Source organism: Podarcis muralis, chromosome 4, assembly GCF_964188315.1.
Source record: "Podarcis muralis chromosome 4, rPodMur119.hap1.1, whole genome shotgun sequence".
Lineage (NCBI taxonomy): Eukaryota > Metazoa > Chordata > Lepidosauria > Squamata > Lacertidae > Podarcis > Podarcis muralis.
In genome coordinates this window covers 35,675,232-35,697,123 of record NC_135658.1, presented here as the reverse complement: position 1 = coordinate 35,697,123, position 21,892 = coordinate 35,675,232, and the positions used below count along the sequence as shown (strand labels likewise).

General features: G+C 39.3%; 1 protein-coding gene across 2 annotated transcripts in view; it reads right to left on the bottom strand.

The window, feature by feature from the left end:
- Positions 1-9,954: 9,954 nt before the first annotated feature.
- NFKBIZ (NFKB inhibitor zeta) overlaps positions 9,955-21,892 on the bottom strand; it is a 34,771-nt gene continuing 22,833 nt past the window's right edge. For both annotated transcript variants that reach the window (XM_028726691.2, XM_028726690.2), the window contains exons 2-12: positions 19,323-19,462; positions 17,842-17,878; positions 17,621-17,724; positions 16,781-17,532; positions 16,350-16,455; positions 15,955-16,101; positions 15,219-15,282; positions 14,270-14,439; positions 13,402-13,512; positions 13,099-13,266; positions 9,955-11,769 (exon numbers count right to left, since the gene is read on the bottom strand). In XM_028726691.2, the coding sequence (XP_028582524.2) occupies positions 11,716-11,769; positions 13,099-13,266; positions 13,402-13,512; positions 14,270-14,439; positions 15,219-15,282; positions 15,955-16,101; positions 16,350-16,455; positions 16,781-17,532; positions 17,621-17,724; positions 17,842-17,878; positions 19,323-19,451 (1,842 nt within the window). In that variant the 5' untranslated portion in view covers positions 19,452-19,462 and the 3' untranslated portion in view covers positions 9,955-11,715. The remainder of the gene's footprint in view (positions 11,770-13,098; positions 13,267-13,401; positions 13,513-14,269; positions 14,440-15,218; positions 15,283-15,954; positions 16,102-16,349; positions 16,456-16,780; positions 17,533-17,620; positions 17,725-17,841; positions 17,879-19,322; positions 19,463-21,892) is intronic.

The window sequence follows — 21,892 nt, the reverse complement described above, 5'->3', positions numbered from 1 at the left end:
GTGTAAGGTCCCCTGAGTAGAGTAGCTTGACAGATGCTTTTCAAACATGGAATATTCACAAGCCAATAGCGGCATAGCCTAGATTTCTCCTTTGCCTTCTGCAGACCCTCCAAGTGTCCCTGTTTTCCAGGGATGTTCCTGATTTAGAGAAGCCGTACTGGTTTCTGATTTCATCCCAGAATGTCCTGCTTTTCCTTAGGATGTCCCTATTTTCATTGGAGAAGTGTTGGAGGGTATGGTAGGATGTCCCTGTTTTCATGGGAGAAATATTTGAGGGTATGGAGTTATCTGACCCCTAAGTCATCTGAAGACAATCCTGTATAGTGAAGGGTTTTTTTTTTAATGTTTAATGTTTTATTATGTTTTTTATATGGTGGAAGCTGCCTTGAGTGGCTGAGTTCCGAATGTGTGGTGTGTAAATGGTAAAATTATCATGATGGAATGGGATGTCCCTATTTTCATCAGACAAATGTTGGAGGGCATGCTTCCAATGAAATCTGCCCTTGAACAGTGTAGTCAGATAATCTATGTGTTCTTTGGGGCGGGAGAGAGGAGACTCAAATCAAGGATCAAAGGGAGGAAGCTCTCCTGCTGCTATTACATCATAATGAGTACGAGAACCTTGCATGATTGACCACAATGAACTACAGTTCTGTAAATCCTTTAGCTGCATGTTAAAGAAACAGAGGATGTGGTCAGGAGGTGGAGAGGGAACTGAAATAGAACAGAAGAACTGGGGCCTTGATTGCTCACTTGAGATGATAAACCTGTGTGAGAGGTGAAAACTTTTGGTAATTACGGGTTGGTGGTGTTCATTTAAGCTCTGAAACCTGGAGGTGATGGGGGGGCGTCGAAAATAGTTTGAAAATTTTCACCCAGGCAGGGGATTTATGTGACAGCAGCTGATGCTAGTGGTGTCCTCTGTCTTTTTCTATATTAAACGAAGCCTTTACTTACAATTTACTTTGGGATCTGCATAGCCATACACAAGCTGTTTTCTATAAAACAATTTTCTATAAAACTCTTACAGGATAGGCTGATAGGATGGGACTCTAATAACCTTACCTGACAATCACGAAGGGGTTCTTTTTTATTAAATGCACCCAGGGGAGGAATCAGTGGAGAGTACATTTCCCTTTCCTAATCCTCTTGCTACAGCAATTAAGTAAACAGTCCCATATCTAGAGAGCTACCAGATTGTCACTATTTTTTGAGTGGGGTTGAAACATGTATCAGCAAATTCAGAATGCACAATTATAATTGAGCATTATTGCATAACAAATATGCTTCCCCAAACGATTGGACTTTTTGAGATAAGGAAAGTGCGGGATACCACTTGCAATGTCACCTATCTTCTCTGCAAACAAATCAGAATAAATGCTCATTAAGTAGCCAACTGTTGTCTAATCTTCCTGCAAATAAATCAGAGCAAATGTTCAATAAACAGATCATGTGGAATCACTCAGAGCCTTGCATATTCCGAGCATGTATGAGACAAGAGGAAGAAAGGAGAGGACAAAGAGCAGAAGGCCAAACTCCATTGCAACGTCACTGCAATATGAGCTCTCAGAGCTATCAGTGTCACACAGCTCCTGAAAGAAATGATTGATTGCATCCTAGAGATTGTAAATCTAGAGCTTTGTGGCTGTATTGGGTGCTATCGGGATTTCTGCTTGAAGTGTTAGATTAATAGGAGGCAATTGCTTGATCAAGGATGATACAGGGTGTTATTTCAAAACATGGTGTTTTCACTTTGGACTCAGGAAATTAATATAAATAAGGGTTCAACTACAGGCAATGAACCTGATGCCACTGTATAAATCACTTGGCCAATCAACTGGAAATGGGCAAAACAAAAAGGCTTTGAACAGGGCATCTAAGATAAAGAGAATGTGCCAGGGGAGGCAATTCCATAGATGAAGTCCAATCACAGAAAAGGAACAATCCCTAGCAGGCATCACTTCACCATCTCCACACCATATATTTAAAGCACATGACTTCTCCCAAAGAATCCTGGGAACTGTAGTTTGTTGAGGGTGTTAGGAATTATAGCTCTGTCAGAGATAAACTACAATTCCCAGGTTTCTTTGAGGAAAACCATGTGCTTTAAATATATGGTGTGGGTGTGACTTCACACTTAATGATGGAGGGTCTCAGCAGAAGAACTTAACATATGTCTGTGTGGACATAATGCCATGCTAAGAACTCTAGAAATCTGGCAGCTTGAGAATTAGACTACAAGTAGGAAATTATGGTTGTAACTCCATTTTAGCAAGCTTCCCTGCCCCTGGGGACTTCGTTACCTTTCAACCTCAGTTCTCCGTGTATAGAGAACCCGGAAGATTAGCCTCGCTCAGACTTTGTAAGTATGAATGAGATAAGAACGGCAATAAAGTTCAGGTACTAAAACGTTTGCTTTTATTTGTAATGATCACCTTGCGTGAGAGCAAGGCAAAATGGAGGGATACACAAAGCACGCCTCGGAGGGCAAAACAAGCTGAGCCTCGTTGCAGAGAACTTTTGGCGTTTAGGTTGCTTTCCTCATGGCACTGCTGGCAAAGCGAGCTCCACCAAAAAACGATCCCACGGCGGTGGAGAAAGAGATCCAAAGCGAAGAAAAACTTCCCTCGGCCCTTTCCTCATCGCACGCACAACATGCCAAGGCAGAGAAAGGCATTGGGCTACATCCAAGCTTTGCATACTTCACCCATCTCCTCTGTTCTCTGGCCAGCACTCCACCTTAGTGACTCACTGTGCCAGTCTATGCTGCTTCACAACCTCCTTTCTTCCACCTCCGCATGCAATAGAAGAGTGATTCATAGGCGTTTTGGCATACGTGAAGAGTCTTTGGGTTTTGATCTGATGGGCCACCAAATGGAGAACGTGATTGAAATATACCAGGCGTATAGTGCAAGGGGGCACAATTTATGCATTTGTTGAGTAAGAACTCTCATTGTGTTAATTAACGTACTGATGGTAATACAGTAATGGGTTTTAGAACATTCAAGGCACTTCCTGCGACACATTATCTTGGTAAACCTTACAAGAACTCTAACAAAGAAATAAATCAGTATTGTAGTTGGGGACTAAGGCACACAAGTTAGTAAAGTGAGGGTTTTTATTTTTCTAGTGGGGTAGGCTGTATTCCTGAGTCCCTTCTAATTTCCGAATCCAACAAGGATTCAAGTGTTGAACTAGCCAGGCAAGTTTCGTGATAATGGCCTAAGTAGGAGCCAATGATTAAGGTAACAAAGGAAGTGGCTGTGTGCAGGAGACAAATGGGTGGGCCTTCCTCAACTCTCTGGTAGTTAGAAAGACAAAAGCCAGAGTCAAGATGTGTGAGCTAGAAGCTAGACGCTGGAAGAAGGCTGGGCAGCTGGGAGACAGAGCCGTGCCTGATTTCTTTTGGAAAGTAAGGCTGTGGCTATGGGAAAAGCAAGACCCTCTTGGAGTGTTAATGGTGTGAGCCGCTACAGCATAGGCTCAGGTTGTATATATGTGTAAATAAACCATATATAAAAGACACCACAGTCTCTGCTTTCCCTCCTTCCAAGGAAATTGAACCCTGGGTAGGCACCTGGATCCCTTGGAAACTTGCACCACTCAGAGATTGTGGTGGCATGCAACATTATCTCTTTCAAAATTTGATTCTGGAAGAACATAAAATGCTGCAGGCAATGGAATTGTATTTACTTAGAGAATAAGCCTACCAGAGTTCTGATCATTGCCTTAGCCTTGAGGAAGCATCTTAAGAGGAAACAGTTTTGTTCATAGTCAGCCTTTGAGCTCTTCGCCAAAGATGATGTCAACTGTTTAGAAAACTGAAATGAGGCCACCACACATTCAAAGAGATTGTGTGATGTTTGTCATTCTGGGCAACATTTGTAGCCGTTATCTACTCCTGCAAATAAATAAGTTTCAACAGTTATGTCGGAAATGGTCTGTTTTCTTTCACTCATTTAAAGATGTAGTTGTTACAAAAGACAACTTTTAAGCCATACTGAATAAATCAATGATAATATGAGTGCCATTACTGTATCACCTTGCCAAAGATTTCCAAATGGTCTTCAGAGAAGGCTTTGAAGAGATTTTAAAAGTCCATAGGCTTAGGTGATAGCTAAATATGTAAATATGTAATTCATGCCAAGTCTCTTGATTTTGACAAGTTCAATCACAGGGATACTTTGAATTCTACTTTGTGTATTTCTTGTTGAATATGTAGACCTGGGCTGATGAACCTCTGCTCCTCAACGTGCTGCTGGACTTCAAGTCTGATCATTATTGACCATCTGTCATGCTGGCTGGGACTGGTGGGAGCTGGAGTCCAAAGACCGCTGGAAGGCAGCAAATTAGCCAACTGTGATATAGTTAATGTTGGTCTTCAAATAAAAGAGTATGTAAAAGTTGGAGACATGCTATTTTGAGGGAAGATTTAAATTGTGGTGTATGCAACAAAACCATGAGCATTCCACATCATAAAGCAGCAAAAATGGGTAACTTGTGGCATGCCAGATGTTGCTGGAGTCTGCTTCCATCAGCCCCACCCACATGGACAATGGTCAAGGATGATGAGAGATGTAACCCAACAACATTTGGAATGCCATAGGTTCCATTCCTGACATAAAGGCTTCATCTTCTAAGCAGTTGGACAAGCACTGAAATATGATGTGGAGATTAGAATCAAAGGGAGGAGACAGTCTGCAAGAGTACAAGTTGTAGAAGATATTGTTTCTCCTGAGGATCCAGACACTGACGATTAATGGAGCATAACTCCAAGACCCTTGTCCATAATCCACATGGGCCCTGAACTGAGCCATGCCTGTTGCAACTCTCAACACTTTTAAAAAGAAACTTGACCTTTTGCAGTTAGGAAAGTAATGGGGAACTGTATTGAGAAGTGCAGAATGAATGAACAAATGATTAAAGGGAATACATCGAAACACCCCACAAGCAAATTAGGATGAATGTTAACCTAATCAGAACAAATGCTCAATAAATATTGTATATAATATAACCTCCATGTAAGTTGCGTGCAAACAAATCAGGTTGAACACTCAATAAATAGGTCATTTGGAGGAGTCATAAACTAATCCAACTGCATTTAAGTTTTGCCTTTTAGGTACCACTGAAGCAATAGCATCAGTGGGTGTTGGTTCCTCTTGCTTTCTAAGTTAATTAAGCTATCACTTCGTTTGATCATAGCTCATGTGCCATGTTCTTTAGCTGCAATCCTTAGCATACTTGCTTATTTGAAAGTTAAGACACTGAAATCAATGGAAAATCAATGGGACTTCAGAGTAACCTTATTAAGTGATAGGGTGTAACACAGGGATTTATTGAGTATTATAGATGCTAACTACAAAGACTTGGATAAGATCAGCTGTACCATACTCTGATGGGCCATATAAAGAATAATCATGAGAGAAGATAATAGCAGATAATGACTGTTCCAACAGAGGAATTGACCAATCTAAAGAGAAGAGTGGGAGAAGAAATTGACTGGGGTGGCAAGCGCTAGGAAAACTGCCAGTTAATTAAAGAGCTGTAAGTGGCTATAATTAAGGATGACAAGAAGGGGAGAGGTAATTTGCAGGCAGTAAACTAGGCCATAACTAGCAAAGAGCCTGGGGGCCCTTTAAATGAAATATGACATCAACACGAACATTGAATCAACCAAAACAGATGCCATCAATTTTACATGTTCACGGATCTTTAGCATAGCTACATCTTTAGCAATGGACATTAATTATTTTCCTGTGGTGCTTTAGACATAGGAATTGATTTCTAATGAGAATTTATTTCCCATTAGAGTAGATAACCACACTCAAAGTACCCTTGGCATATACATAAAAGTATTTTCCTTTATGCTTTACCAAATACATTGGCTCTCGCAAAACGAATAGGCTCAAACTAGGGTGGTATCCAAGTGGACGTTTTGAAATCAGTAGATAAGTTACTTAAGTCCATGAGGACAAGTGGGTTTACCACGAATATGACTACCATTTGGATATCACTCCTAAAACTTTCGTTTAAGCTTTAGGGGTGACTGAACTTCCAATTAAAGCCTGCAGCTCTCACATTAATCTTTTCCATGTGAGATGTAAAAATATGGGAAGGACTTGAAGTAATATTCCCAGATTGTGAAATTATAGTGCAAAAGTGATTTCATGATTCAAAATCAAAACAATCATGTGAATTTTAGAGCTATCAACCTATTAAAAAGAATTATGATCAATCATTTCCATTTTAGTCAATCAATGTTGAAGTGTTTAAAATAATAATTGTAAGACAAATAAAATTAACTTACAATTTTAATAAAAATATTCTCACTCGTTGTTAGAAGGAAATGTCATCCTTAATATTTCCTTTCTAAGCTTCCTATTACATTAGCACCCTAGAACCAAAACCATAAAGTATGCTTATTTCTAGTTCCTCTAGATATGCCAATACCAGAAAAGAACTATTAATTTTCTGACTTTTCAGTCAGTTCCCAGAATGCTTTGAGTATGAGACAGAATGTAGGACGGGTTGTCAAAATTTTAACTTGCGCCCGCAGCATTTTAACTCAAAGTGCACACTTACATGTTCCCAAATTTTGCCTCAGAGTGCCATTTCACGTGCTAATGCATTGTGGGCAGAGGCCACATTTACACCATACAGTTAAAGCACTCTTATACTACTTTAAACATTCATTGCTTCCCTCAAAGAATCTTGGGGACTGTAGCTTGTTGAGAGTTGTTAGGAGACCCCTATTCCCCACATATAGCTATGGTTCTCAAAGTAGCTTAACCAGTCCTTTTTTATTGGGGGGTAGATGACAGGGGTACGCATACCCCTAAACATTTTATGAATTTAGGTTTGGCCTCACTGAGGGGCAGAATTTCAATATGAGTAGAAAAACGAGAGTGCCGCTAAACATTTTTTTCAGAGGAAAAAAAAGCACTGAACTGAACTTAACAACCAATCCCTCTTCCCGGGGAATTCTGAGACCCATAGCTCTGTGAGGGGGATAGGGGTCTCCTAAGAATTGTAAGCACCCTTAACTATTGTTCCCAGGATTCTTTGGAGGAAGCCTTGACTGTTCAAACTCATATAAGAGTGATTTAGATGTATGGTGCAGATATGGTGTGTGTGCAGAAAGGTGCTTCCTCCATACTTGTCCCACACAAGCTTCATTGGGCAAGGCGGGTGATGTGGAAATTCTGTGGTGGCGGTGGTGGGAATACCTGTGAGAATTGCCGGAACACCCATGTCTCTGTGGAGCTCTTTTGCCCTCTGTGAGGGAATACAAGCACTGGGTCCACCCATGGTTTTTTCCGCTGCCATGAGCTTAGGAACACATAATAGTTCTGCCTCTGCTGGAGTTCAACTGGGGTCTGCTCCTGGCCCATTCTTCACCCTACCTTCTGGTCCTCCAAAACACTATGATCTTCAGTTTGGGGAATTCAATCCTGACAGTATTTTCTACCACTGATTAAAACGGGCCTGCCTTTGGCTTTCCGGTTCCGGTCTTCCTTAAGGGAGGCAGCTCCCACGACAGCAGATTGTTGGCGAAGGAAAAACAAGGATGATTAAGGGTCATTATCCTTGCTAGTCCCAGCCCTCCAGGGACAGGGGGCAATGGGCTTCACTTGCGGTTCATCTCGATACCTGGCTTTCGCTCCAGCATGAAATGTGGGAGGCAGGGAGGCGCTGAGTGCAAAAGCACTTCGCCTACTGATAACCCTCCTATGCCGCCACTAAGAAGCAGAGGTACTCCTGTTAATTAGAGCTTAATTTGGACTAATGTACAGGCACGTGCTAGAAAAGATGAGATCACAAGCTGCGGAATGGATCCAACTGCAAGGTTGTTAAGGTTTGAACTTGAGAGAAGACTTAATTCAGTGTAAAAGATGTGGGGGGGAGCCTACTGTTTCTCTATACAAGGTTTTTTTCTTTACATTTATGATTCAGCAACCTTCCCTGGAATGTTAGTTCAATTTATGTATGTGCAAGTGAGGAAAGAGGGCACAGGATTGCAGATACAGATTTTATACATTAAATGGAACTTGTGTGTGCAAAAAAAAAAAAAAAGGAAAAAGGGAGAGATACTTTATTTTGCAAAAGACATATATACAGTGGTTACATACGCTTCAGGTTACATACGCTTCAGCTTACACACTCCGCTAACCCAGAAATAGTGCTTCAGGTTAAGAACTTTGCTTCAGGATGAGAACAGAAATCGTGCTCCAACGGCGGCACAGCAGCAGGAGGCCCCATTAGCTAAAGTGGTGCTTCAGGTTAAGAACAGTTTCAGGACCTCCGGAACAAATTAAGTACTTAACCCGAGGTACCACTGTATATATTTGTTCACATCTATTACTATTACTACACAATGGAATAAACAGCAGTGCCTGTAGAATTTCCAGGTGGCCTGCCATTTGGTCACTGACATCCAATCTGCACAATTTTTCTTCAGGCCATGTCCTGATGCTCATAATTTGGGAAATTGTCATATTATTATTTATTACATTTCTTACCCACCCAGAGGACAGGCAAGAAATCTAATAAATAAGATCAAAAGCTGCTGTTTCCTTATAGGGCTCAGCCTGCTCTGCCACACCTGAAGACATCAGAATCTGAAACAATTTACCAGAATAATATTATGAACAAGGTATGGAACTATAACAGGTAGATAGACAGCTCTAACAAGGTTCCACTGTGAAAAACTATTCAAATTGTGCTTTCGCATCCATATCATACATTTAAAGCACTTATCCCGGGGGGCCCAAGCATGGAATCCTGGGAACTCTAGTTTGTTAAGAATGCTGGGAATTGTAGTTCTGCAAGGGGAACTGCTTGCAGGTTTCCCACAGACATCTGGTTGGCCATTGTGAAAATGGAACACTAAACAAGATGGACCATTAGCATGATCCAGAAGGCTCTTCTTAGGTTCTTTTGTTCAAGTATTTTAGTTTAACTGGGACATAGGTCAGAAGTGAATTAAGCCTACAGAAATAAAGATTAAAGGGAGGCATAATAAGAGTGTAAATATTTAAACAGTTGCTTTCCAGATGAAATGTTTTGTGCTCTGTTGCCACAAAGAATAGGGTAAGAGGTTTTTATTATAGGAAAGTATCTTTATGTTAGACATTAGGGAAACTTTTAAATCCTATTTTATCCTTAGACAATGGGACAAAGGGTCATTGTAGCATTTTCTTCATGGGAAGGTTTTCCCAGAAAGGTCAGCTGGATACATATTCCGGTATTGGTGTGGTAAATATTTTTTCAGGGATCTGACAATGCTTAACGATAACTTCCTGTGTATGATGAGAAAAATGCTGCATGGTAAGAATAGCCAAATGGTAGGAAGGTGCCTCTTTGGTGGAAGAGGGACCGAAGTCTCCAGCCTGAGATCAAAACAATGGACCTGTGCAATAGTATAAAACAGTTGTCGCACTGCCAGTTAAATGGCACTAAAGGAGCTTCTCTAGTTATTGAAACAGTGCAAAGCTGTTGTAAATTGATATGATTGAAATATGTTCATCAAACTGAACAACTGTATATGTACTTACCGCTTTTGCAGAATTCATCCTGTTAATCATGCAAAGAGACAAATGTCTGCATATATACAATAACTCTGCCGACTAGCCGGCAGGAATCATGCTTGGCAACCATGGGTTTTTAAGATTTTGTGAAGCATTGACTACATATTTTCAAGAGACATCCTCAAGGACTACAATTTTGGAATTTAAGAAGGGGAAGGTGGGGGAACACTGAGACTCTCAAGGTCCTGTTCTGTACCAATTCCTAAATGTTCTGTTCATCTACCAGATTATAGACAACCTTTGTTATCACTTGGAAAAGGAAAAGTTATTTGTTCAATGTTATGTCAAAAAGCCCAGATTATTGAACTTGTACCTTTAAGAAGGCCTGGATATCAGCAAAACAGTCAGCCAAATCATGAGACGCCAATGCTATTGATTAAACAACTTTATTCCAAAATGTGTATCAGATATTACAAGAATAAGCTCTGCTTTGGAGATAACATTGCTCCAATTATTTGTCTACAAGACATACTTGGTCAAACAATATGATCAGAATAACTATGGAAAAGATATGCAATGCAGAATAGTCACTCAGGAAACAGTAAATGTACAGAGGGAGTAGACTTAAAAGCATGCTGCATAATTGTATAAGCAAATAACTATATAAATGTATTTAATATGTTTTATCTACATTATCTGAAATACTAATTTGAAAATTGTCAACAACAACAAAAATAGTTACTACCATTCTTAAAACATTAATACTTGACTGCCTACGATACCTATGAGGTAAAAACAATACAATAGAATTAAATTTCTGCAAAGCCCTGAGAAATACTTTTCTCAATTCAAAAACAGAGAGACAAATTCAGCATATGAACTTAAGACAAACCCTGATGGATCTTCCCAAGGGTTCATGTAGTCCAGCACCCTATTTCTAACCATCGTCAGACATATGCCTCTGGGAATGTCATATGCAGGGCATGAAGCAATGATACCCACACCCTGTTTCTTTCCAGGCAACTGACATTCTGAAGATGAGGTTTCCACCTCCCATCATCCCTGACCACTGGACATGGTGTCTGCAAAGGCTGATGGGACATTTTTATTGAGCTATCCATCACAATGCCAAGACTTCCTTTACAATTTACTCTGAGGTGAGCTAGTTTAGATCCCATCAGGGTATATGTGAAATGGGATCTTTTTTTGCCCAAGTGTAAATCACTTGACAATTACACTGAATCTCATTTGTCATTTTCTTGCCTGTTTGGAGCTCTTTATTCAAACTAATTTGGTGTCATTTGCCAACCCAATTACTAATATACTCAAGAACACGCTTAATCCCTTATCTGAAATGCACAGATGAAGAACCAACTTTAACCTCTCTATAAATGCTTCTTATTAAGTTAGAAACTCTGAAATAACTCTGAAATAAGAAGTGGAAAATATATAATGGTGTGAAAATCAAATGTTATTCCAATTAAATGTAAAGAGAATAACTTAAAATGGGGGGGGCAGTCCAAAATGTTTTCTTTTCTTTTTTTAGTTTTCATAAACTGTTGCTGGAAAACTGGAGATGATAAATGTTCCCTTCATAAATTAGTCTGCAAGGTGACTACACAGGTATTAACTGCCTCAACAAAAACATACCTATAAAAGCCATTAAATGCTTATAAAAACTTTACTGAATTCTACACAGAATTCTCAAATTTAAAAGATAAAAAATTGTTTTTTCCTGTATCAAACTGCAACAAACTATTACAATTCGAAAATCACAAAGCATCCTATACATAGTACTGCATAAAATAAAACACGTATGATATAAATGTTTACTTGCAAAATGTTATGTTAGTATTCTTAAAAAGCTTATGTTTCATGTAATGAACAACAGCTCTAGAGTGTTTAAGTTTCTTTTTGAAAAGTAACAATTATTCTTGCCTGATATTTGTTACACTACTGTTGTAAAGTCAGTTAAATGGACCAGCTCAGACTGATCCAAACTACCTGGGTATGAAACATTCCCATCTGGTTCAGAAGTGTTGCCATTAACCCACTATATAATAGTAAACAAGATATTTTTGTTTCATAGAAACAACTAACATTTGCCTCCACTGGACAAATGGTCTATTTACAGTAACATCGGCTGCCTAACTGACAGCGAGCATAGGTCATCGTTCACTCATGGAGCTTAATAGACTGGTGATCTCTGCTGAGTCGTTTTTCCTTTCAAGACCCGTCTTATCTGAAGAACGAAAGAGAAGCAATGGGTTATCAACGTTCACCAATTCTGACGTTATGAAAAAATACATTACAGTTCCAAATGCATCTACTAACACCTAACTCTCATTGAACGTGAGGAGACTTAACTTCCAAGGAAACCTGCCTAGTACAGTGGTACCTCTGGATGCGAACGGGATCCATTCCAGAGCCCCGTTCACATCCTGAAGCAAACATAAGACGCGTCTGTGTGGGTCGCGTTTCGCCGCTTCCGCGCATGACATCATTTTTAGCGTCTGCGCATGCGCGAGCGGTGAAACCCAGAAGTAACGCGCTCTATTACTTCCAGGTCGCCGCGGAGCGCAACCCGAAAATATTTAAGCTGAAGCGTATTCACCACTGTACCAGGCTGACAGTTACACATCAACTGAAATTAACAAAGCTATCTATCCAACTAGGTTTCCAGATAAATTCTGATAGTATAAAAGCCAGATTTCATCACCACAGCTGTACAGTCAGTCAAGTCAACAGGATTGCGATAGTTTAGCTGTTTACTGACCTGCCCATGACGCAGTTTCTAAGAAACGTACAGGGCATCAAGGATTATTCAGGTAAAGGATTATTAAGGTAAATAATCAACCCAAGCTCAAAAGACTGATGTTTACATCCGTAGCTTTACAGACTGGAATAGCTCAGTCAGTAGAGCATGAGACTCTTAATCTAAAGGTCACGGGTTTGAGCCCCACACTGGACAAAAGATTCCTGCACTACAGGGGGTTGGACTAGATGACCCTCATACTCCCTTCCAACTACGCGATTCTATGATTCTATGTGAATAATTATGTTGATACCACACATATTTTAATTTTTAGTTGCTCAACATCTTTTTAGCAGTCTGCTAAAATTACCCATGCTCTGTAACTTGAAAGAAAAAAATGTTCACTTTCAAAAGTTGCATATTTGGCGTTTAGGGAAATAAGCAACAGAACTCAATAATTAGAAAGTTTCAGATTTTAATATGAACCTACCTAATTTGCAGTGTGCAAATTGAAACACGGTTATCCTTTGAAATTCATAAAATGCATGCATTGGCGAAAAAAATATATAAATATATATTATACCAGGAAAAGTTCATTGCACAAATGTTCATATTAGGAGAAATTTGCACTAAAATGGTGATGAGTTTTGATGCAGATTTTTATTTTTGTAAGGCAAACAGATATGGAAATGTGACAACTGAACTTAAGACTGGGAGGAAAAAGAGAAACTGAAAGATGCCAAAACTGACAGAGCTGTCCATCCTGATTACCACCCACTACACTTCAAAAGAGCTCCAGCTAGTTGGATCTCTTACCTCAACTCCTACAGGGCCATCAGGTACTAGGTGAACCGGCTGCTCATTTTCCAAGTTCCTGGCACTGGGATCAGCTCCCTTCCGCATCAGCAAGCGAACTGCATCCAGCTGACTCACCCGATGCTGCAAGCTGGCAGCTACATGGAGTGCGGTATTACCATTATACGCCTGGATGAGGTATGAAAGAAACACCATTATTCTTTTTTTAAAATGTATACGCAGGATGCTTTGTTCCTTCAAGCAGCTACATGCTGAATTAGACATAGTGCTTTATGCTCTACTGCTGGCTCAACAGTAACATACCTTGGCATTGATAAAGGAAAGGCAAGTAGGCAACTCTAAAAACAAACGAAGGAGTTCCACATTTGCTTCTTCCGCTGCTAAGTGAAGGGCAGAACGACCACTTTTACGATCCTGTCCAAGGGGATGGGGAGAAGCCCAGTTAATTTTGCACAATAAGCACTGAACCACTTACAAAATGCCAAAAATAATAATAAATTGCATGAAAACATAAACTGCCCTACATAGTTTCTTTTATTTGTCCCTACAACTTCGGAGGTCGCCACTAATATTTCCATTTTACAGACAGGAGATGAATCTAGGGGATAACAGGGGCACCTAACGATTCAAGGCTGGGGTGGTCTTTGAAGTTTGGAACCTTTATTTCCTCTTGTCCGAGTCTAACAGTGGTATCTATTGGGACACAATGACTCTAGAATAATTAAGACCAAGTAATTCAAGCTTCGACTCCCAAGAGAACCTAGCTTTCAGTCTACTGCTGGATTTATCAGTGTTTGCACAACCCAGCAAGAGTCACCCATGATGAAATCCCAATTAAATTAATGAGACGCAAAACAATTCAAGCATGTTTACTCAGAAATAAGCCCCAGTGATTTCAATGTGGTTTACTTCCAAGTATGCTTAGAATTGCTGCTTCAGTTCAATGTTAGTTCCATTAAATTTAGTGGAATGTATACCCCCATCCTACAGACATGTCTACTGGCAAGGGCTGATAATAGTCCAAAACATCTGGAGGCTGAGGAAGACTGTCTGAAGCTGGTGCAGATCAACTGTTAAATGTGACACTGAAACAGATGCTAAAAAATAGTATGTGACTCAACTCACTGACACAAATCTGGGCTTGTTATCATGATTTTCTTGCCGTACTTACTCTGGCTTCAACAGAGGCCCGCATCTCAATGAGAAATTTGATGGTGTCTGCCAACCTCTTGCCTTTCAACCTTAATTCCTGGACCTCAGGAGTGTGAGGTGACTGCTGGCTCTCTATGTCATGTACCACCGCATTATGGGCCACCACTGCACAGTGCAATGCTGTCAAACCTAATAATGAAACACAACAAGTGAGCAATTTTTAAAAACAACAACAACACTGTTTTGAATGACTCCCTTCTCCAATGACTGACTCAGAAACTTTAGTCAACCCAAATACCAGTAAGCCAGGTTTCAACTGCTGTTTGTTTGTTTTCAATGCAAACCCTTAAAGGATTTTTAACCTGTTTCCTACATCACTTTAGAGAAAGAACTAAGGTAAAGTTGCTTGGCAACTGGAAGATGTAAAATTAAGTATACATATTTTTGAAAAGCCTTTCCATGTTTAGATACCCTTAACAAAAATATAGTTCAGGTTTAGAAGATACCGCTGTCCCAAATAAGAAAAGAATAAAAGATATCCACAGGTTTCAATGGGTAGTTATGATTTTTTATTCCTCTCCTGGCAGTGGCACACCAAATTTTTGACTTAAGTTACATGGGGCAGTCATCCTGCTACCATCATGTCCAGCTGCCTTGCATTCTCAACGCAGTGGAGCAGGCTCTGATTTGTATATCGATGAACTGGAGAGCATCAAGTGTAGGATGAAATATGAATGAGTATTTCACCAGCTTAAAAGTATTTAGTAGAGGCCCTGATTGCCTTCCCCTGCTCCAAATGTTGCTTTGCATTTTTCTATTTTGAAGTGGATGTCAATAATAAAATATTCCTGTAACATATTCCATATGAAATCCAAGGGCCGAAGCAGCAGCAGCAACAACAAATTCAGCATGTTTTTATTAGGTTCTTTGCCTAACACAACACAGAAAAGGGACTCTTGGCTACTCACCATCATAATTTGTTGCCTCCCAGTCTACGTATTGGTTGCTCACAATGGCTCCTTTCTCAATTGCCTGTAGGTGCGAAATGAGAGCATACGTTAATCCTGTACAACTACGCACAATGGTAACTGAAACCTCCACATATTATTCTAGATTATTTAGATTATTTTAACCAATATTATTCACTCACTAAATCTACTGAGATGGCGTTCCACAGTCATGCAGAATATTAGAACTAAGGCTCACAGATTTTTAAAAAATATTCAGTCTTTTTGTAAACGGTATTAGTTATAGTGAAGCCTAAATCTTTCTTAGCATTCTGCAGAAACAGCTACCTCCAATTAAATTTCTTGAATGCTCTTTCTTTGCTCAATTTCCTTACTTTTGGGGTGTGGACAGAACTGTGCTACAGAATCCACATAGTATTACCACACACAGTCACTTCTAGGGGTAAAAACTACCCTTCTGCGTTCAGCTACACTCCTCCTATTGTGGGGAGAACAGGATGTGGTGAGAACTTAGCTGCCGTGTGAGTTGGGGAGTGGCATGTTCCACAGGTCATAACATGTAATGGAATACTAGCTCCTTAGCAGTCATTTACAAGATTCCAAAGCATTAGTATTAGTATAACCCCCAAGTACTAGAGGCACCAAAGGAAAGGCATATTTTTTTTGGATCTTTACTGTACATGCTACATGTCAGGAGAAAGGGAGATAGTTGGAAGATTCAGCTCTGGCCGCTTACCTGAAGGACTTGTGCATGCCCCTTTTCAGCGCACACATGCAAAGGCGTCCTACCCCAGCAATCTGTTGTATTCACTTGCGCCCCAAGGCTAACCAAGTCCTGTACAATGAGGTGCTGGTTTGCAGCCACAGCCACCTGCAGGGCACTCTATAAGAATGAAAAACAAGATGTTTGCCAAAATCCTACCAGAAAATAGCAATCACCAAAGTAGAATGAAATATTCCCAATAAGCTACAACCATTTCAGAGTGCAGCTTGCCCACTGTACTTCTAAGGCCACCGTTATAAATTAGCCGCCATGTTAACCTTCGACGTTAATATTAACAGGCATTCAAAGGTGTTTTGCATTAAGTCTTGGAGTCGTGCAGTGGGAGCCAGTTACGCTGAGAGCCTCACCTGGCCATTGTGTTCTTTAATATCCAGCATGTGTAGGGCTACCATCTTTCTTGCCAACACATAGGAAACTGCTCGGCGCCCCTGGGCAACTGCAATGTGGAGAAACCTGTGGGGAATAAATACTGTGTTTGTTTCCTTTTTAATACTGAAAAAGCACATGTGTTTAAGGTGTTATGAAAATCCCTTCCCTTAAAAATATCCCAAACCCCAAACAACTTATGGAACTTGTAGACTGCAAGGGATACCACAAATCATTACACTGTTGAATGCACACCTCAATTTAATCCCATTTTGAAGGGCAGCCATAGAAGTCTGTGTGACATATTATTTTTAATGCACAATACAATAATTGACAATTAACGAGAGAGGTGTCTTATTGCAAGCATATTATCTCCATTTTAGTACTGGTTAACAATATGAACAATACTCACGTGTCACCATCAGCATCTTTGGCAAGAATTTGATCTTGAGAGATGTTGGCCAGTTTGCTTTCTTCCTGTTCCACTTGCCACTGGAAGAAGGATTTGCCCAGCTGTGCTGTGTTCCTGGCGATACCCTGATGTTGCACAGACATATTTGAAGTAGCCAATGGTAAGCCATGTTCTTCAAGAGCGCCACAGAAATTACTGGGTAGCTGACTGAAATTCTGAGGGTGGCTGCTGACATCAGTTTGCTGAGGAAGTGCTTGAGGGAGGGGGGCAGAGATGTCCGACCCTTCTGAATCACTTAAGAGAGAAGCAAAGCTTTGAGTAGGGCAGTACTGCAGTTCTTGGCTTTCAAAAACATGCTGATAGTCAGAGGACTGGCTGCTAGTGGAGTGTGGCCTGCAATCCATAATTGGATTGTAATGCTGAGACAAGTTCTGGGTCTGTGTGGAAGAAAACTGATAATTCTGGGGTAGCTCCATCATCTGTGAGGGGCTGCTTGCTTGAAATGCTTGGTACCTTTGAGGAGGTGACAAAGCTTGTGCTCCAACCATCTCTTGATACTGTTCCCCTGGAGAGTTAGGATCAGTCATGGTGTGAAGCCAGCTCACTTGCACTGTGTTCAAAGAAACTGGGCAGGATTCATTCTTAATATTCATAATGTTCTGCAGCATATCACAACTGCTGTCTTGTTTGGGATCATTCATATGGGCGTCCTCCATGTTGCTATCCATCGATGTTGGTGTCTGTGGAGGTGTCTGTAAAATAAGAGCATGCAGATTTTGAATGATCCTGCGCAGGTGAGAAATGTGTCTCAATGTGAGCAATGACTATAAAAATACATACCAGGAGGTGAGGTTGGAAAGGAGCTGTTCTTTTATAACAGGATACATCTGAAAAGGAGTCCTGAGCTTTTCTTTTTCGACCATTAGTTAATATGTTCTTCAACTCTAATGAAATAAAGGGGGGAAAATGCTAAGTTTCAGTTTGTACCCTGCTTTTCAAGTATGCTTTTCTAAATACTAACACATCTAAAGTACTTAAAGGATATAAGTAAAACACAGTACCTGTGTATGGGTCATAATTTGGTAATCCTCCTTGTACCTGTTTTTTAAAATTAAAAAATGGAATTATTTATACTATAGTGAAAACATTCTCTCCAAATCTTAAGGCAGCTCTAATGACAAGAGGAACCATGCTAACTTTTTCTAATGTTATATTAATTAAGTTCTAAAATCACATTAAAATGTTCTGAAAAAATCAGTACACTCTAGATATTTTCGGGAATGTTTTCAGAAGAAGCCCATCAGATGCAGACTGCAATCCTTTACAACTTTACCTGGAAGTAAGACCCATGGAACTCAATGAGCTGAGTAGATATGCATAGGACTGCACTGTCCTAAAACTCCATTATTAGTTACAGCTTTTACAATGTATTCTGCTTCATCCAAACAAAGCCAAGCAAACTCACTAGGAGTTTCAACCAGCTATGTTATCTACTACTCCAGTATGGTACAGGATAATTTTAACAAAAGAAAATGTGGCGGGAAAATAGCTTTTACAGTTAATCTTCCAAGCATTTCAACATATTACTCATAAATGTGAAAAATTTGCATGTGTGCAGGCAATTTCTGAAAATATTGTTATTCAAACTGATCTCTGATTCTTACTTTGTTTGGAAAGCATTACCTCTGTGAACGAGCCAGTAATATCACAAAAGTATATGCATTTTCAGAATCTTAAATATTTCCAGATGATGTTGTTTTGTCATTATAGCTTAATCATACAGTTATATATTTGCAAGACAATTCAAGGAATGTATGAATAAGTTTGTAGAACTTGCGAATTCTAAAATCCGTAGCACCTGCAGACACATGCTTAAACTGGTACACAGAACTGCTGTATCAAGAGGACCCTAAATAATGAAATTTTTATATTGCTGTTTTCTAAAGCTTTTTTCTTATATATCAATAATGAATTTACTGTGCAACTGCTAGTCCTTATGTAGCTAAAACAGCACAAGCCATAACAACAACAACAACAACAACAACAACAACAAGCAGCATTTATATGCTGACTTTCTCCCAAGGCTGATTTACAATTTTAAAGGACTAAAACAAATGATATAAAAGGGGTAAAGTTCTCAGGGAAAACAGAACACAGAATCGCTGATTATGAAAATAAGAATTGCCATTTTAGATCAGACCAAAGCTTTACCAAGCAGAACACTTGCTCTCCAACAGACTATACACTGCAGAAAGTGCTAGTTTTATGATTCCAGCATCTGCCATACTTCTTTGAAATTATGAAAATTCCATTATTAGCTATCAAATCTCATATTCACTGACAAATCGAGGTGCAACAAATTTCTTTTTTTCAAAGGCAGGCAAGTTAGCTGCCGTGAATTACCCTACCTAACAGGAATGAATTCCATATGCTAATTATGCCCTGTATACAGTTGTACGCTACTGATATTTTAAAAGATGAGAGACTGTGCCATTTATGATTCTGAATAAAATTATTTTAAAAGAAAAGTAATGTTCCGCACCTTTAATTCATCTGCACCATGGTCTGAGGACATCTGCTTGCTGTTTCTAAGGTGCAGCAACAGCTCTTTCACCGAGTTTTTCACACGAACACCTTGAAAAGGTCCTCTTTGTTGCTTTCCTCCCCCCATACGTTGCTCAACTGTTGAGACACAAACAATGAGAAATAAAATAAAAACACTGATAACAATTAAACAGAATATTGAGTTTTTTAAGAGAGGGTGGATTTGTACATAATTTTAGCCAAGAAACATAGCTAATCCTAAATTAATTACACAAAACCTTAAAAGTATGTACAAAGGATATTTTGTCAACTTTGTTGACAAAAGAAACTTCTCTCCCCCCCCCCCCCCAATTTGAAAGGAAGGTTAGAAGCGGGAAGACACCAGTCCCATATAAAGGATATGTTAGCATTAACATGGCTTTACGTGAATGAATTTTCAGAATTACTTGTGCCTGTCACCTCCATAATGAATCCACTTGTCCAAGAAAATGTGCAACCAAAGAGATGAACTGCAAATATTACATTCATTCTCTTATGTCATCATTCCTTTTAACATAGTCTACTCTGAAGGTGAAAAAACAGAAGTGAAAAGAGGAAACAACAATGTACTGTAATACTATCCAAGAGAGAAGTTGTGACTTCATTTTAAAAAGTACAAACCCTTCCAAGTTTATATATAGAAGCACTGAGGTTTACACTACATTTAAATAATCTGAAAAACCAATTGCTGGAGAACTGGAATTTCTGTCTAGAAAAAAAAACCCAACCCAATTTATGGGCAAATGATTTCCTCTTTACAGGTATGCCTAGTTAAAGCAATTAATTGCCCTTCATTAAATTGCCTTATATTGTATCCTTCAAGACAGAACTGGTGTCTACTTGAGAAAATATTGTGAAAGCAATAAAAAACAAAACAAAATATTTCAATTAATGAGCTACTTCAGATTATTACTTGTAGAAAATACAAACCAATGTAAAATAAAAAAAAATATAGTACAACAATCGTTTTCTTATGGAAAAAGATCAAACTGGCCAGAGAAATAAAATCATCACACTATTTTAATATTATGAAGATACACACAACCGATATTGTTTTGCTACCTTTTAAGATAATTCCTGAAAGAAAGAAAATTTGTGGAAGCAACTTCAGCACTAAAAACACCATGAAATAAAGACAACTGAGGTTCTTAACGGTGTACCATTTCAACTGCACCAGGTGCATAAAAAAACAAAAGCCATTTCAGCTATAAGAAGCACTATTTGGAAATAAAAAATATTACATTGTTTAAATAAATTGTGCCTCTCTGCCTATTTATATTTGGTATAGATAGCTTTGTCCTTGTTCACACCACACAACATGTTGTACAAAAAATAAAAGTGAAATCTTTCTACATAATGAATTGTGTTAGCAAATCAATACAAAACTTTCAACTTTCATGAAGTGTTGTAAGATTCAAAAGCCCGATTATGAGTCATTTCATTTCAGAAAAGTTACCAGACTTAGCCATTTTCTTTTCCAGTTAAATTGGGAGAACCACACTAATCTATTTTATCTTCCAGTACCTGCAATTTTAATTGAACTTTATTTGCAAATCACACTAATGTGCTTAACAAATTATTTGATTTCTCCCTCAGCAATACGGCAAATATTATTGAGATTTAAACAACTATAACGAAAAGTCAATACAAGCCAGAATTTTGCAAATTTGCACTTCCTGAACACAAACACACACGAGAAATAATTGACAGAAGATTCTAACTCACTGGAAAGGGTCAATAGGATAAACTCCCAACATTAATTGGCGTGACTGTAGTATCCTGCTTACACACTGCTTAATTCTACCTAAAAGCTTAAGGACATTTCATACCTGGAAATGCTGGTGAATTCCAAACTAACTGATATAAGGCGCCTTAACTACAATTTTTCAGTTTCTTCACGAAATGGATACAAACTGCTGGCACTTCAGCAGCCTGCTGTGTTGTGCACTTGGGGAAAGAGGGAAAGAGTGCTTTTTGAGGCGGCTTTTACAACTGCATCACTCAGATATTGCAAACGGGTTGATGGCAACAAGTTTCTTTCATTTATTGGGATATTCCATGCAAAGGGTGAATCTAGACCAATGGGGGGGGGAGTTGCATTTTGATGCCCATGCACTCAAAAATGAGCGGGACTGATCTCACAATAAGCACCCAAAGCAACTTCCACAACCTTCATAAAACCCTTTCACCAACAGAGCAGCACTGGGGGATGTGCAGGTGCAAAGTGTATTGCAACTTGAGATAGGAAACTCAAGGTGACTTTGGACATATGTTTACCATACTGTACTAAAAATCCACAGACCTTTTTCATTATGGAGCCGAGAACACATTCAATGCACTTGGTGGAGGCTAGGCTGGTTTACAGTAATGGTCACTTCCCACGTTATACTTGGGCATACTGAAATACTTGTGTGTATTTCACCTTTTCAGCCACTGATGTGCTTTCTCTTTGTGGGTGTGTCTGTGTGCACACTCGCGTGCAAAGCGCTCCCCTTGCCTACCAATAACAAACAACTCTGCACTAACTTG